General features: G+C 42.2%; 1 protein-coding gene across 3 annotated transcripts; it reads right to left on the bottom strand.

Moving 5' to 3' along the window:
• Positions 1 to 1,703: 1,703 nt before the first annotated feature.
• RNF4 (ring finger protein 4) lies at positions 1,704 to 18,079 on the bottom strand. Of its 3 annotated transcripts, none has more exons than XM_038136085.1 (8): positions 17,974 to 18,079; positions 11,414 to 11,577; positions 10,831 to 10,951; positions 9,973 to 10,052; positions 8,702 to 8,711; positions 7,422 to 7,587; positions 4,782 to 4,830; positions 1,704 to 4,453 (listed from the first exon to the last, which is right to left on the bottom strand). In XM_038136085.1, exons 2-8 carry the CDS (start codon positions 11,420 to 11,422, stop codon positions 4,304 to 4,306), a joined length of 585 nt encoding a protein of 194 aa, XP_037992013.1. In that variant the 5' UTR covers positions 11,423 to 11,577; positions 17,974 to 18,079; the 3' UTR covers positions 1,704 to 4,303. The 3 variants fall into 3 exon arrangements, with proteins under 3 accessions (XP_037992013.1, XP_037992010.1, XP_037992012.1); XM_038136082.1 differs by having other exon boundaries at positions 17,886 to 17,979; XM_038136084.1 differs by lacking the exon at positions 17,974 to 18,079 and adding an exon at positions 17,284 to 17,421.
• Between the last annotated feature and the right edge of the window lie 188 nt (positions 18,080 to 18,267).

Genomic DNA, 18,267 nt, shown 5'->3' with positions numbered 1-18,267 from the left:
ATAGACACACCTCTGTGACCATTAATCCCTTGACCTCTGTAACCTCTGCATTAAATCAATATTTGTTGTTTTTCTGTGTAAGACTTTTAATGCTAATTTCTTCTTCATGAAATATGAGAGAGGAAACAGGATTAGAAATAAGCAGTTCTCCATTCCTAATGTATCTGCTTTTAACTGCTTACCTAAAACCTCAAGGTAACATCTACTATGGAAAACAAAAATATACAAAGTCTGAATCTACAATCTGTGGGCAGCAGTTACTAGGGAGAAAGGCCTTCAGGTTCACATTGCTGGTGTAATCAAGGGCTTTACTGAGTGAAAGATGTGGCAACCAATCAAAATATTTTTGAAATGGTCTTTGAGACCTCCATCTCCTTCCTAGCAAAACCAGTCCACACCACATCACCTCTGCATTCCTCCTGCACCACTGCTATGGGTGGGACCCTTCTCTGAAGGGACACATCAGACTCTTGGACTGCATTTGGACACAGCACCAACAACTCTCCTTGACAGAGATGGCAGTGCTCTCCTCAGGTGCTGGGGTTAAGTTTCTTTCCTTTTGTTCCTTTTTACTTAAAGAATTTTCTCCCATAACTTGTTAGGAAACACTAACAACTGGGTACTTAAGAAAAACACAAGAAGTGGCCAAGCTCAGGGGAGGAGGGCATCTGGCTGCACTTCTCTTACCTGGTGTGAAAAATGCATATTTTATGATTGGCTTCTCACAAATATTAAAATGAATATTATATGTGATATGTTAGAAAGTTATGCTGTATTAATTTTCTTAAGTAGCGCTGTATTAACATTTTAATAGTAAGGTAATTTTGTAACTAAATTAAATGTAACTACCTTTTATAAGGTAACTTTTGTAGCTAAAATAGAAACTATGTATGTGGGATTTTTTTTTTTTTCAAAAAAAGGCATCAGCCTTTCTTTAGCAGCACCAAATAGCAGCCACAGGAACCTAAATCTTTTAGAGAATTTATAGCTCCCTTACCAGAAGAAACTAACTTCTTCCTGCCTCGCTCAGCCCTGAAGACGCTGACCTGTAAAAGAAAATCCATCATTACAGAATGTGGTGTAATAAGGCAAAGATAGTACAGCAGAAAGAAAAAGAGTTATAAGCTTATTTTAGGATAAAAACAAAAGTGTAATGAAATAGCAAATTACTCATCAGCATTTGGAAAGACAGCTACTCCATATGTGTACACTATAAAAAATAAAAAAAAGAACAAAATACAATAAAAGCAACTAAGAGAGATAAGCCAAGACCTTCAGGAAACAGCATCTCTTTAGTTTCTTTGGAGAAAAAAAAAAAAAGATCAAGCGAGTTTTATTGTGACTTGGAAACTATCCTGTGTCCAGTTCTCTCCTCAGCATTGCTCCTCACCCTCTCTCCAGGGGCTGCTTCATCCAGCAGGCAGCGGGAGCCTCAGGGAGGTGCCCGAACACCCTCCCACCCTCTTCACTGCTCTGGCACTGGCTCCCAGGCCCCCCCAGCCACAAGCCCACCTCTGCATTGCCCCCTGGCCCCCATCCTGAGCACGACTTCACTCTCTTGTCCCCACATCCCCCCTGCCCCAGGTGGTGCCCTTCTCCTTCGCCCCACACAACCCACACTGGCCCAACATCTGAATAGCTTTGGCCTTCAGGATTATTTCCCCCCAAGTCAATGACTCCAGCACAATGAAAAGAAGCACTTGTGATTGATCAATCCAATCATTTTATTTTCACTTGTTAAGAGAACCCTCTGCCTACCAGCAGAGTTCAACATAGATGGGCAGACAGACTTGAATACAATTAAATACAGGAAAAATTGAACTATATACAACAAGACAGACATCTACTTAATATAAAGATTTTTTCGTTTTCTGTGAGTTCTTGCCAATGTGAAATATTGCTGGAACTGAAATATATCAGACTTATTTTTTCCCTTGAAGAAAAAAGCATGTAATGAATTTCCATTTTTTTCCCCATGTACTGAGACATAATATCCTTTTTGAGATGCACAAAATTTGTGGCACTTCACAGGGTACACAAAAGCTAAAACCTCTTTGTTATAGTTTATGATATCTAAATTTTGATTAGATCTATTTATTGAGACACTAACTCTAAAGTGGTATTTACATGGAGGAAGTTGTGCAAAATCATTTAGGCCATGGCTAGTAGACTGTGAAAGATGCATGGTTAAGTGACTTGACTCACCCTCGTCCTCAGTAGTAATCCCTTAAATCCTCTTCTGATCGTTCCTTTCACACAGCAGCCACCCCAGGAAAACCAGCCAGAATTTCTTCTTTGTTAAGCTACTGGGACAAAGTAGCTTCTGTGACCCTTTTGGGTCTCTACAGTTTTAATGTTGGGCTGCTTCTCCTCACACAATTAATACTTTAAGCATCAACTCGCTGCTTTTTGGGACACAACTGCAGCCATCACTGTCACTGCAGCATCCTGAGACAGCCATAGTCCTTGCTTGTAGTTTATCTTACCCACGGGAGCACACAGGAACCACCTGTGTGTAACTTTGCAGAAGTCACCCTATTGCCACAATACAGAAACTGCATATTCCTGCTGACAGCGCTGAACCAAACCCACTCCAAACCTGCGTGGGGAAGGTACTGCATTTCTTCAGGCAGCCTGTATGTAACAAAACTCTGTTACTATATCCAGAAACACCCTAATTTAAAAAAAAAAACAAAACCAAAGGTCAACTTTACTTTGGGTTGCAAGGCAGCCTGAGACAGCTAATTTAGAAGAGCTCCTTTAATTAAAGGTTTCCTACAGATAAGGACAGGTTAGCAAAGACACTTGTGATACCGACATGAACTAAACACACCCTTCAGTTGTGCTGCACCAGAGCACAGAACGGTTCTTATAATGGTTTTTATAAGCAACCAATTTCAGAGAAGTGGCCAGGTTTAACTCTGGAGGTTCTCATGGGTGCACCTACCGCAGCAGTGGATCATAAACCACTGATTTTAATCATCTTGTCCACATCAACCTGTTTGTATCAGCTCACCCTGGACTCCAGCTCGGACATTTTAGCTGTAAGTTTAAAGTAGACATTTAGAACTCAGTCCTGGGGGAAAAGTGACTGGATAAGAGTGCATAAACTGGTGTTTTCCTGCCTTCTCAACACGAGGAATTGTCTTTCCTAGGAGATATATCGGACTTCTTTTTTAAAACTGCATTTTAAAAAAAACTAGACAACCCTCAGGGCAAAGGGAGATTAAACTTTTCTCTAACTGGCTGTCAACATTGCTACCAAACACTTTTTAAAGCCTCCACTCAAAAATGGCAGTACAGTTATTTAATTTTCAATCCTATTCACCAGGCTACATCCAGTCAGGTGTCAGTGTAACAACCAGTGAGAACAGCAAAGAGAACACACTGAACTTAAAGCATTACACTGGGAACAGCTGATACAGTAAGAAGATCTGTAGATAGTTTGGTATTCAGCATACAGATGAATTCGCTTCTTTGCTTTCATCACTAGGAAGCCTAGAGAAGACTGTATTATTGATAGTTATCAGGAGAGTGTTACAGCACAAGTAAACCCAAGAGACCATCTCATCGTATGAGAAAATAAATTCAGTGTTGGGATTAAAATACAGGAATTCTTGGCAGCTGAAACAATCAAGGAATTATTTTCACATTGTACATGCTGCAATGTGTCTATGTACTTGGGATCTCACGGAGTTCATAAAAACATCTGCATGTTCAAATCTGCTGCTCAAAACACTTGACTGCTGGTTAACAGCAGGTCACTTTATTGCATAACCCTTGTTGTCAATTTAAGACTGATTTATGAAAAAACCACCCTTCAGTACAGTTCTCACTCTACTTGGGCAAAGATGATATGCAAGAAAGCAAGAGTCATGAGCTTCTTACGGGATGAAAAAAAGGCCTAATGAAATTGTGAGTTGCTAATCTGTCTTCTGAAAGGGAACCATTCCATACCTGTATGTGAAGGTAGGAATAATTAACAGAGTAAGAAAAACCAAAATATTCACACTCCCTCATTTATGCATTAAAAAAAGAAGGAAATGGATTAACTGCTTCCTTCCTGGTCTAGGTTGCTGATCTAGTCCAGACAGTCATTGATGTAGCATGATAACCAGGAACATAACAAGAAGCAACTTGGACCATAAAAAAGCTGTCTAGATACGTTCAAGTTGGTCTCCAAAAAAAAAACCGGTTTTATTTGGATTTGTGCACAACCTGCTGCTCTTTAAATCTTCAGAGCACTGAAAATATAACATTTCCCCCAAAATCCAGTTGAGTCTGTCCTGAGAAATAAAAGTACTCATATATAAATGGGATGATACTGTCTGTGAGTGAGTTTCTTCCTGCAAGTTGGGCAAGAGTTGGCATTCCTAAGGGAATCACGGAGGCACTGACTGCAGAAGACATGGCCACATTTTGTTGACACAATCAGTCGTCCACTTTGCACAATCTGGAAGAAACCACAACAGGCATTAGAAGTATAGAATTCAACTTTGCCAGTCTACTGCCATCACACAAACAGGACTTAGAATATCTGGAATTGTCCTTTACTCTTAGAATAGTAAGGACCTTGAAGATCTTTCAGTGCCATCCTGCCAAGGGTTCCTCCCTCTACCCCCACCACCAAGTGACTTAGACTGACAAGTTATTATGAGCTCCAAGGCAAGCTCTGTGCTTCCAGCCAGCTCTCTGTAACATCCCACACCAGCCAAATGAGCCCCCTCTGCCCCTTTCTCCCTTACACAGCATATAAAGGATGACAGCATGTGGGTCCTTACCTCTGAGTAGACATCCATGCAAATTGGACAGCTAACAGTACCAGACGGCCTTGTGGTACAGAGAACAGAACAAGAAAGAACATGCAGCCATTAATTTCACTGCACATCAAGGGTTACCCACATACAATATGTCACATCTGAGTGCACCATAATCCTTTTCTTTTCAAGATTCCTGTGTACCTTCAACTCCTCAGTTTGTGGGATGTAACAACAAGACTGGGTCTCTCTGTCCTAAAGGAAAGGTTTTCCCTAGGGGGAAGATGCACTCAGTCATCCTGGTCTAGCACAAGAACTCACAGCAGTCTCTTGCTCTGTTCAGCACTGATCTCCAACAGGCCATCAATGACAGCCCTGTAACAAAAGCACTGAGCTGTGCCTTGGAAACGAGTCATTCTAGAAAGGGAAGAAGCTGTCAGAAGTTCAAAAATCCCCTGCTTTAATTTAGCAACAGCCCAGTAACAGAGGCATTCCAAGAACTCCTCCTCATAAAATGTAGGTCAGGAACACACTGACACGAGGAAATACTCAACCCCAAATTTCCAGTTCCAAGGTGGAAAGACCGACTCAGTGTCTGTTACCAAGCTGTGGTTACAGATGAGCCTCTGCTGCCTTCAGCCTCCAGGACAGCAGTACTGCACACACACTTAGCAACAGACACAGCTCGGCTGCCTGGGGAGCATGGCCCAGCCCAAGGGCTGAATAATACCAGCTAGCAGAAACAAAAAGAGCTTCCTGACACTTTGCTTTACAAACTAATCTCTGGTTTAAACTTTCAGAACTCTTTACCTAAACATTTGGCTTTCTTATGTCACTGCCCATGCTGAACCACAGATCGTAATTTATGAATCACACAGGCATAGGAAGTATGAGATGGTCTTTATCCCGTTATCTTCAATTCAAGCAGGAAGCACTTCTAACATCTACCCCTAGTTTCACCTACAAAATTGAATTCCACTAATTCTCCCATTTTTACTCCTCAAATTCTTGAGGCACCAGCTATAACACTTCAGTAACAAATTCCAATTGATGATGATCTTAGAAGGATGAAGAGTCCAACACTACAGATGGCTCTGGCAATCCCCAGCACCAGGAAGTAGCATTTTGTCAATGTTAAATGCTGCAGCACTGAGTTCTTTCAGCCTTACCTACACAGACCAGGAAGGTGCAATCTTTATCAGAAGAGGCTGAAGGAATGAACTATTACTTTTTTATATTATCCAATTAGTGGTATTTGTTCCCTGAAGTACTTAACAACCAAAATTTAAACATTTACAACTCCATTGGCAAAGTACATTATGGATTAGAATAACATAGGACTTTTCGGTGGCATATTTATGACCTGGCAGCCAAAAGCTACATATTCAATTCTCTCCTACACTGCCTTTCAGTAATCCAAAAGGCTCAAGGCACATCAGCTTCATTTAACCCTGTATTTCCTCTGCTCCCCACAAAAAACCAAAAAAAACCAACACTTAAAAAGAAGTTTATGCCACAATTCTTATGTCCTTCTGGTACCTTGGAGAGGCTACCTAGAAGATAGGCTAGACAAAGGTGGAAGAATAAAGTGGGTATTTATTAAAAGGCCTTCAAAGGATACACCTTGAGCAGTACAAAGCCTTGCAGAGGCCACACCCAAGATGGACAACTGCCACGAATTTCTCAGCTGGATGTAAGTTTGGTCTATTTGCATATCAGAGGTTAATTGTCCAATTATAGTTTCAGGTAATGAAGTCACATTCCCCCGGTTTGCTTCCCCCTGATTCATTTTTGTTTACACTTTCCAGAGCATGAGGCAAATGATGTGACCCTGGTTCCCAGGCCCAGAAGGATTGTTTAGTCTGACCAAAATGGGAAGAAAGCTAACTAGCATTCTATATAGAGTTCAGAATTATACACTAATGCAGTACAGAATCTGAAAAATATAAAAGCTAAAAACTTAAGACATCACTTCAACCTGCCTAGTCACATAGACATTGGATTTCACTTCCTTAGCCCAACACACTGCAGCAGGATTTACTCTCTCTGCAGAATGGGGTCTTTACTGATTCAAACAGCAAGATTCCCATCCTACATACAAACGTATCAGGGCTCCATGACATCCATGGGACAGAACAATAACTGACCATAAGGGCGTGACCTCCAGGATCACCTTGCAAGTGTATCTTGGGAGGCACAGTGGCTGCTCTGAGAAAGGCAGCAACTGGCACAGTATGTAAAAAAGCAGGGAAAGCATAAGGGTTTTTACTGGAACTTGCCAGTCTGCTGCCTGCCAGTCTCGTCATACCAAACCTCACAGACACCAACAGAACTATTTTATATCTAACGTAGCTACTGGAACTTTGTAGGAAAACAAAATACAAGACATTATGAGCTCTGGCCTGTGATTAATTCCCACTCCCTTGCCATACCCCACATTCATCTTTAAGGCTGTATACAAAGCTGCAGATCTGTTTTGGGTTGGCTTTTCATCCTCAAGTGAAAACGGGATCATTTGACTATCCTGCAACATGGGATGTCACACTCATTAAAAGAGGGAAGTGAAGGCTTCAAAGGAAGTCAGGTGATGACAAATACAACTCAGTCCTGTCTGTCTCAAAAGAAGCACAACTCCCTGTTTGTTAGCTCATGAGGTATACGTACTTTGAACTTGCAGTTTCCTCTTCCAGCGGTGCCAGTTCTCGAGCTGCTTTATCAGCCACATACACATCGTTATCTCTTGTTTCATCTTCATCATCACTACTCAGTACGCAGCTGTCTGCCTGTCGCTGGCTTCTTAGTCTCAGGTTTCTCCTTTGTCGCTGGTTCTCTGTAATTTAATTTTGTTAAGTTAGCTATACTTTATCTCTCTCCCTGGAACTATCCTAGAAATGCAAGATTAGACCATATTCAACTGGGTTAAAAGCAATCTTAAACTAGCTTCCAAATATTAAGGCTGAACATGTCCAGACATTGTGAATATTCTGCTACATACTGACACAAATAAATTGATCTCTTCACCCTACAAACAGCAAAACCTTAATCTTGAAGACCCTCACTGTCACACATTCCATGTAATTACACTAGCTGTGAATTAATCTCCCCTATAAAGGAAAAACACTTCTCCCAATCCTTACTGACAGAAACTGCTACAACCCTATGTTGAGGAACTGCAATTGCTGTGATCTGGAAGAGAGAGGACTGAACACAAGTTTATCTCTGCAACTCCAGTATCCATGTAGAAATAAGCGAGCTACTAAACAATAAGACAACACAAAAAGTCACAAAATTAAAACCACTTCCTGCCTAAGCGTTCAGCTACAACTTTTATTGCAGACATTTTTCACTTACTGTTGCTTCATTCAGAGCACAGAACGGATTACATTCTAGATAAGCAGCTGACAACACACTAATACGTCTCCAATAATGTAATTAGAACTACATCTGAAAGACGTAAAAGATGAACTTCTTTAGAGCCATAACTATTTTAATATCTAAAGTAGAAAAAAAAAGTTAATATTTCTCACTGCAAAATTTGAGGCATGTTAAATTAGTGCATACTATGAGCATAAATCACTTTCTTTAGTTCCTTTACTGAAATACATGTTAAACAAAACTTCTGATTTTTTTTCATTCACAACCAATATTCTAGCGCTAATTAAAATTATTGTCAACTTGGGGCTTAAATTCTGTCTTTAGAAAATAAGAAAAAGTATTTAGAGCAGCTTTTGCTATATTTTATTTCAGGTACTTTCTACAAGCTGTGATACTGACTATCAGAGACTGGATTCATTCTCTAAGGCACTGGCCAGATGTTTTAGCAATGTCCTTGGCCTTTTGCATTTTCAATAAATGCTGCTCAAATTAATTGAAAAAGGCAAACAAAAAATAATAATTATTACATTTAGGAGAATTCCATTATCAATTTTAAAATGTCAACTCACCTTCAACAATCTTGCATCAATACACATGGGAAGGGAGAGAAAAGAAAATACAATTAGACTGTGTTGTGCACCCCTGGTCTTACATACAAAGACCAGCTAGGCACAGCAGTTCCAACAAAACAAGCTAAGAATGATAGGCTATTACTCTTATTTTGATTAGGATTATTAAAAGCAGTATATTAAATGCTTCACTGTAAACAACTATGTGGATGCTGATGGTTCTGCTCCCACTGCTCCAACGGGGTAGCAATAGAAGCAACTTAAGAACCAGCTGAACACACTCCTCCCTGCTCCTCCATTTCAGTTCCATGGTTTGGGGTTTCAGGTGATTCTTTCCCTCTTTCTCCTCAGAAAGGCCAGTTCAGCACTGATGTTCATAAACACTTCATATTATGGCAGCTGCTGAAGAAAAAAAAAACCCAACCTCCAATCTGCTCTTAGTGGAACTGGAGCAGGGTAAGTGCAAATTCTGTTGTCAAGTTTGAGGCCCTTCCTTTGCAAAGGGTCAGGAATAACCCCAGCAAGAAATACTCCCTATGCTATTCCTGTTGCTTGCTTCTGCTTGGCACAGCAGCAGTGGCATCCCAAAACCGAGGAGATAAACAGCACTGTCAGCTGGATCAAAGACTATTCCAGCTTTCAAAAGAGCAGGGAAAAAAAAGGCGTTTTAAAGACTTCTGGGAGTATTAACCTGAACTTGTTTTACTTACTCTTCTTTCCCTTGGCTTTTTCTTTAAATCATTGGCCTATAGGGGTATTAGAAAAAAAATTCTTCACCAAGAGCTGTCAAGCACTGCAAGGGCTGCCCAGGGCAGCCCAGTGGCATTGCTTGAAATCACCCCTGGAGATATTTCCAGGACATGCAGATGTGGTGCTTACGGACATGGCTTGGTTGTGGACCTGGCAGCGCTGGGTGAATGGTTGGATTTGATGATTCTTAGATGTCCTTTCCAAACCAACAATTCTATGATTCTATCTTGGATATATCTAGAAAAAATTCAACTATCAACTGCATCTCTATGTTACATTATTTATGACTGATTTATATCAACTCCAGGTTCTGGATCAAGAAGTTATTTTATACTACACTATCACTAACTGCAAGTACACCTCCAGAGCAGCTTCTTTGTTATCTGTAACACAGGACCTTCAGGCCCTGACAAGCCAAATCTGAACTTAGAATCTGACTTTAAGGGTAAGTTTTATCAGGCAACACATGAGAAAACTAATTTGACTACAATATTTAGGCAAGTGTGCTCTTCACTACTTACCACAATGGAATCATTGTGAGTTAGATCAACGACTACAGGATCAGAAGATTCACATGTGAGATCTACTACTTCTTCACCAGCTGAAAAACAAAGTTAAAATCAAGGTCAAAGATTGCATAGGAGGAAAATTGCCTGCCACTGTGTAACAGCCTAAGATTCAACCATCTCCTGTCCATCTTCTCTTCAGGAATGAGTCCAACATTTCACTCAAGCTTTGCCCTCAGCAATCCGCAGAGAGCTTTACCAGCTCTGTCTTCAGCAAGCTGAAATGCAAAAGAGCTAAGCTCCTCACACAGTTCTGTCAGATGACAACAGCAACAGACAATTCATCTGACCGGAGAATGTTTATCACACAGAAATATAACATGAATCATATAGGGTACAACAGTACTGTGCTGTGAACGTTCCCTTGAAGGGAACTTACTATGCTCATAGTGTTTCTTGATCTAAAAACCACTGAAAGAGGTACAAACACCAAAATTAATGATAAAAAGTTTTCCTTATCTTCTTCAAACTTGGGAGTTTCGAAATTTAGTTTGCCACTCTGTGCAGTGGCAGCTGCTGTAAATCCCATCTTATCTGAATAGACATGCAGATGTTTGAGCAGCTCTTGAGGACTTTTCCTGTGCAACTCATTTATCACTAGTGGCAAATGCATTGTAGCTCAGTAACAAACCAAACCAGTTTTCAGTACGCTTGTAATTTAGCCATGCCTAATGTGTGCCACTAGGCACTTCCTAAAATCTTATTTCCCTTCTTCTCCGGTAAACAGCCTAGAACCTGGCAAAAATACATGTTCAGCTGTACCCAAACCCTGCAGCAGCACTTTCTGTTCTTATCACTTAAAAGAAAGCTTACCACTTTCTTCAAGTTCTATTGGCTCTGCTTCTGAAGCCATTTCAGCAGTAGAAGCCACGAGCCTGCTTCTTTTTCGAGCTTGCCTAGAATTAACTGTTCCTCCACGGCGCTTCCGTTGAGTCTAAGAGAGAACCAAGATTAAGCATTTTCTGTGCAAGCAATATTAACATAGCCCTCAATTTTGCAACACCAATGAAAGCACACAAAGTTTCAGAAAACACTCCTGGAATGGCTGCAATAGTCATCAAAAGGTGGTATGGGTTATTCTTACCTGAATCAATTCCCGCAAGGAAAAAAACATCAGCCCAGATCCAGATCTCTTACCAGCTGCCTCACCAAGAAACAGCCTACATCATGGTGGTTTGCCAATGAGAAACTAGTTCACAGTTTATTGGGTTTTGCTGACATTGTGAACATTTCTGTACTACTGCTAGCACCTAGTGTGATTAAAAATCTGAACATACATGAAGATTCAATATACTTATGTTCCTGAGTATTAGCTACAGACTCTTAAAACAGTTCGCAGAAATACAATGGAAAACATTTCAAGAATGAGGTTTGCACTGAGTAGCAAAATACTTACTGTGCTCATAGTGTTTCTTGACCTAAAGCCACTGAAAAAGAGGTACAAACACCAAAAAAGTAATGGCAAGGAAGCTACAGCTATAATCTCCTTAGAATCCTTTACGTAGCTCACTGATAAAAACTCCAGGTTTCTGAAGATTAGAGGATGATGTTCTTCCAAACCTATCAAAGAGAAAAGAGAAGGTTACCTGTACAATGCTTGTACTCTCCAATCCTCCCTGCTCCCAGATTCCCATTGCTGAGCCACCAGTTTCTGCCCAAAGCCAGAGGGGAGCGAAGTTCCCAGGTTCAGTGTGTGAGCTTCAGACACCTGCAGCTGGGCCTGAAGCCTCAGTCATTCTCACCCGTGAACTAAACACCTGAAAAGTGAGTTTGGCAGCAAACTAGAAGAATATTAAGAAACCCCAATGACATTGAACTGAAAAGCAACTCGATACTCAAGGCAATGTCTGTGGGCAGGAATCAGTGGGAATTTTGTCATAAACAGCCATCTTCAGAGAATCTAAACTCCAGATGAACAGCTTTCTTCTGCAACCCATCTCCAGATTCCAACAGCTGGGAGCCAAACAACTTGAGAGTAATTTAAAGCAAGTGAAGCAGACAAATTCCAGTTTCAAAATACTTGCTGACGTGCAGGAGAATATGAGCTCCCTGTAGCTGCTCTGTTACCTGCACGTGTGCACGCCCAGCTACCTGCCAAGGGGGAGAGGTCAAAAGCATAAAGGCAGCTCTGAGTGACAGGGTACTGAAGGTCCCATCCTGGAGCCTGCCTGTGGTACAGTTACCACCTGTCCAACACACAGTGTTGCTGGGTGTGAGTGGACACAGTGAAGGGACCAGGAGAATAAGCAACGATGTGTCCTGAGGTGACTGTACACTCTGGAATCCCCTGCAGCCTACTCTGTGCTCAGATATAAAGCAGAGTCCTGTAGCTTGAAGTTAGAGCTGGGGCGGGGAGGGGGAAGCAGTGGAATTATTGTGGTGTCTGTGTTCAAAAACCTGGGACTGTGGCTTCTCCTTCTGGAACTGTTCAGCTTTTCTCCAGTCTGAAACACTAGAACATCACCCGGGGGCCCCCGCTGCCAAGCCACACCTACAGAAAGGACTCTGAATCTACCATCTCTTCAGAACAGTGAGAGGTTTTATTATTGAACATTATTCACTCCTTTTTTCATGCCTGTGAGCAAATCTGATTGTTAAATAAACAGTTTTTTTTTCACTTTCTGCAAGGTAATTCCTTTTGAACCTGTGGGGGAGGGGTTGCTAAAACCAGCCTTCTATTAGAGGAGACAGCCTTTCAGGACATTTCCTCCTAAATTTGTCCAAAACTGGGACACTATGTTAAACAAGAACTGCTGAACTGTCTCCAGAGCTGACTGATTTTTGCCACAAAGACCAGCACACACTCTGTAGTCTACTCCCAGATGGGGAAACGTGAACACACAGTGGGATGGAACAGCACTGGTAGTCAATCCTAGCCTTCAATTAAATGAAACCTGACTGATCTTTTTCTGCTTGAACTTACTCAGTTTCTTAAATCACTTTCTTAAGAGACCTGTAAACACTGAACTGTGACATTATTTAAAAAAACAGGCTTAAGAAAAATGCTTACACACAACTTGGTGCCTATTACAAAGCCCAAAGATGTATTTATGTATAGTTGTAAGCAACACAATACACCACTCATCAGTTTTCTCACATTTTTTCATTTTAAAACCAGCACAAAAGCCAAAATGAAAGTCAATATGCCTTTCTTCCCCCCAGTTGAACCACATGTGCCAGACTTCATGCTTAGTGACTCCACGGGCACAACAGATCTCATTTTCGGAACTGTCATGTGTAACACCCTCTCCCGATTTTTTTTTAGAAATCTGAACTGACATCTTCAGCTTTCCTCATAGATTAGAAATAGTCTTATGTTGTCACCTGGGATGTTGAAGACTCAGGCTACCAGAGAAGGCAGACTGAATTCAGTCTCTTGCTTCCTCAATGCAGCACTCACCCATGCAATCATTTCCATAACATTTTGTGTCCAGGTAATGAGAATTCTCTTTTAACACTTCATTCCACTGTTCTTAAGCTCTGGATTTCATTTCACTTGTTAAGAAAGAAAGCTTCTCTGTGAGCCTTATCAGCATTCTTGGGAAGATCCTATTTTACTCACTTTACTGAGTTTCTGGGATAGGAGACAAGAACTTTTAAAACCAGACCGTGACTAATGCTGCAATCATACAAAAACCCAACCAAAGAAAAACGAGAAAACAGCAAGACTGTTCTGTGAGCACATTTTCTAGGTGCTATACAAGCTCCTGGTTCAATATGACTATTATTCACAGATTTGGAGGTTTTAGGAGACCACAGGAAGACAGAGGGGAAGGAGGAGACACAGCACAAGGGATGAGGGATAGAGGCAAGGGAGAGAACCATCCCTAAACCTTTCAAATCTGCTCTTTCAAAATAATTGCTTCAAGGCAAGTTACCATATTCATTGACCAGCTACAAATGAAATGAAAAATTACTAAGATGAACCAGTTTTCTGCACACAGCAAGAGGATGAAGAAGAGTGAGCAACACATGAGGTATATAAAGAAGTTAAGCCATTAGACAATTTGTCCGTTTTATTTCATGAAGAAAGCCAAGACACGCTTTCCTTGATTCTCCTCAGACACTGCATTGGAAAAAATACCTGGACATCAAAAAGCTAGGAAATGTTAGTTGGTGCATACACCTAAGAAATACAAAGAAATGAACTGTATATAAGCTTATTTAAATTACAAGTTGTCAGAACTGTTTTTAAATAGACTCTTTCAGAACAACAACATTGACAATTCTGCACTGCTGAAAGACAGCAAAAACCAAGCCTATTGTATTCATCAGGCAGCACATTTTTGAATGTAAAATACCCAGAAGGTTGCACTAGACCTGGTGCTTTTCAGACTTAACACTAAATACAACCCAGTGCAATGGTTTGTTAACCAAGTGTATTTAGAAAGGGTTAAAAACCTTGCAGGGAACACTTGTGATGACTCCAAACAAGAGCTTGCACAGATTCTCTTTGGCTATGAGTGGCTTAAATGCCAAAGACGAGCTGTAACAGAAGGAAAAATGGAGCCAACCAACCAGCTTAAATTTTAAAGTTATGGTGAAAACTGAAGTAACACACAATAGAAGACATGTTAAGACCATCTTATCCACTTTAAATACTCACACGCTTCTTTATCCAGATACAAAAATTATTTACAGGATTACTGTAATGTTTGTGAACATAGGATTACTGTGAAACGCCTCAGAGGATCTTTCAGAGAGATCTGACAGAGGACAGAACCACCTTTTGACATAAGTGGCAGAGCACACTGTTGCTATTTAAATGGCTTAATTTTCAGAATCTTAGAACAAGGGTTTCAACTGGGTTTCTTGATAATTAATGCAAAGAGTAGATATAAGGCACAAATGTTCCAGCTGCCGATGGCTCAATACCTCTTCAGAAGCTGCTTCTGAAGAATTAAGTTGAGAATAGACAGCCACAGGGAAGCTCATTACTGTAAAACTACCTCAAACCATCACAGGTAGGTTCATCAATATGAACATGGCTCATCTCAGGAGAGTGCTGTTTACTAAGAAAATCAGACTGCTGGAATGAATTAAGACTACAGAACGAGTCTTACAATCCAGTAACATTTTTGTTTTTTAAGAACAAACCTTTTCTGGGGGCTATAGATTTCCACATGTTATTAGCTTACTTGGGAAACCTCAGAACATCAAGTGCCCAAACATTCTGAAAACAAAGCAGAGTTCACTTTCTTAAATACACCACAGATCAAGTTTAGTAACGTACAGGACCAGGGTATACACACTGCTCGTTACGAGATACACTCATCTGGAAGAACTCCTTAAAAACTTCAAAACTGCAGGACCACTTAATAACATAGTTTGTGACACAGGACTGGACAGCTCAAGTTATGATAAAGCCTATAACACTCTTCCTCCAGCAGTCACTATGAAACCACCCAGCACCAAGCATCCCAGGAGTTGTTAATACAAAGAATTACTGCAGCACCTCCCCCCCTCAAGCCACAGACATCCACTGACCTCACTCACAGCTTTAGCTGCAGTTATCCGTGAGATTTCTAGCAAGACGCATGCAGACATCAATTTGAAATTCTAAAATTTTACTTCTTAAAAAGTCATGAAGACTTTTCTTGGTGTAAAAACTTAGCAGATCAACTTAGCAAGCCAATAAATACTTTAAACTTTTACAGACTTTCTATTGCTTCAGTACCAGAAAAGGCCACTCCCCTTCCTGTTATATGCAGAGTTCTGCACATCCAGTTATTGTTCCTAAACAGTGCTGATCCCAGAACAAGTAACATTTCAAAGACTACAAGTACCAACTTTTCTCTGTACTTGAGAAAAAAGGTCAAGCTATATAAATTAAGAATGTTTACACTGGGAGTGGTAACTACTGCTATTCATCATTTAAGTATCTTGTTTTTTCCTCTACAAAAAAGTCAACATTTTCACCTCAAGCTGAGCTTATTAAGCATGTTTGAATTACCACTCAAAACCGGTTGATTCTCTAGAATACTGAAAACTTTCCTTGCACCACTCTCCAAACGAAGTCTTGGTCTCCCACATGAATAGAGGCGAATTGTCTGAAGCAGGAGATGGACATTTTCCCTGTCTCACTAACACAAACAAGACTTCAGCTCATATTTATCCTAAACACGACAAACACCCTGAAGTACCTACTAAAAGAAACCAAAAATGTCAATCCAAACACTGGGAACGTACAAGGCACAGCCGACAAACACCATTATGTGTTGAATTTGTCAAAATGGAATACCCAAATGATGCCTTACATTTTAGTTTTGTATTTTTTCAGATCCTGTACTGGATTAGTGTTTAACTCTGAACTTTCACATAGAGTGTTAGTAAGCTCTCATCAGTTTGGTCAGACAAGACAATCCTTCCAGGCCTGAAAACCAAGGTCATCATCACAGCCTCAGGCCCAAAAAGAATAAAGAAAAGTAAATTGGGGGGAAGTAAACTGGGGGAATGTCACTTCATTACCTGAAGCTGTAACTGGACAATTATCCCCTGATATGCAAACAGACCAAACATATATCTGCCCGAAAAACTCTGACTGTTGTCAATCTCGCATGCAGCCTCTGCAAGGCTCTTGCACTGCCCAAGGTGTATCTGTTAGAAGCCTTTAATAAATACCCACTCTATTCTCCAACTCTGTCTAACCTCTGCTCTAGGTAGCCAGTCCAAGGCATCACCATGCCTTTAATGAGTCTCATTTCCACTCCAGAGGTCTTTTTGTACTTCAACCAACAGGAAACACTGTATCAAAGATGCATCTGCATAATGACATTTTTGTCCTCAGAAAATACACATGCCAGGCACAAAGTGCTAGTCTCAATTTTTTTTTTACCATGGAGAACACTAATTATTCACTTTTAAACCTTCCTATCCCGTGCTTCCAGTACTTTTTAAGAGGCTTTCATTTTCTTAAACTCCAGTGAAAAAAGAAACTGAGTCTCTGTTACCCAAATTAGGTAAAACGTTCCCATACTGAGAGACTTTTGTGAGAGGCACCATAACGAGTAAAGATGAGAGATAACCAGCTTATAAACAGAAATACACGTCTGCCTGCTTTAAGAAGGCAGTTACACCTACAGACAAATATGACATGTTCATGAATAACCTAAAAAACCCAAAACAGTTCCAAAAACAACCAAGAAATCCCTCAAACCCACCCACAGAACAAAACAACACACTGAACCTTTTCATCGGCCGTATGTCCTATTCAGACACAGCAAAGAAAAATGGATACAGGCCAGAAGTAAAGCTCATTGCTCTTACTTGCACAAGTTTCTCCGAGAGAGGCCACAACTCACTTTCAATAATCCCCCAAACAGAATACAGCCAAAAAAAAAAAATAGTTGAGTCTTTCCACATCCTGTAATGAAGTGCAGGTGCGGGCTGAGGTAGGCGAGGAACATCCCCCCCCACTGCTGCTGTCACACAAAATGGGAGGGCAGAGCGACAACTTCATGCAGCTACAGCCACCGAGCCCCGGCCGTTCCTCCGGAGAAGAACAGACCCTTCCCGGGAAGACGGAGCAGGACCGGCGACAGCTCGGCCGTGCCCGCACCTCGGCGCCGCGGCCGCCCGCCGCTCAGGGCAGGGCAGGGCAGGGCAGAAGCGGCGGAGCCGGCCCCGGAGCTCCCGGCCGGGCCGGGGAGGGCGGACCCGCCACGCGGCTCTCGGCGGGGGCTGCGGGGGAGCCGCTCGGGCAGGGCCGCAGCCGGGGAAGGGGCTCGGGCACCGGCCTCAGGCCGGAGCGGGGGCGGCGCCGGCCCAGCCCCGCGCACCGACAGGAACGGCCGTTTCTCCTCCGCTCCCCCCCCCGTGACCGGCTGCTTCCGCTTCCCCTTCCCCTCCCATCCCCTCCCCTCCCTCACCTGCCGCCCCGGACCATCGGGCAAGCGGTAGGGACGGACCCAGTAACGCCGCTCCCCCCCGCCCGAGCCCCCGGCCCGCCGCGCTCACCTCAGAACCGGCCGGCAGCGGCCCACGGCAGCGCCCGCCCTCGCGCGCTTACCATTGGCTGAGCTGCGACCCTGCGCTCGCGGAGTGGTCGATGCGCACGTCAATCAGACAACGGTTAGACGGCCGGCCCCACCCCCTCTGCTGCCGCGGGGCGTGCTGGGAGCTGTAGTTCCGCGCAGGCGTGGGGCCTAAGCGGGGTTGTAGAGGCCCGCTGAGTTCTCTCGCCACCCGTCGGCAAATGTCTCCTGGTCCTCGGGTTAGTTGGGCCCTGACAGACCCTGAAAGGGCTGCCGA

This window comes from Motacilla alba, chromosome 4, assembly GCF_015832195.1.
Source record: "Motacilla alba alba isolate MOTALB_02 chromosome 4, Motacilla_alba_V1.0_pri, whole genome shotgun sequence".
Lineage (NCBI taxonomy): Eukaryota > Metazoa > Chordata > Aves > Passeriformes > Motacillidae > Motacilla > Motacilla alba.
The sequence above is the reverse complement of the archived record's forward strand: the minus strand, read 5'-3'. Positions and strand labels throughout refer to the sequence as shown.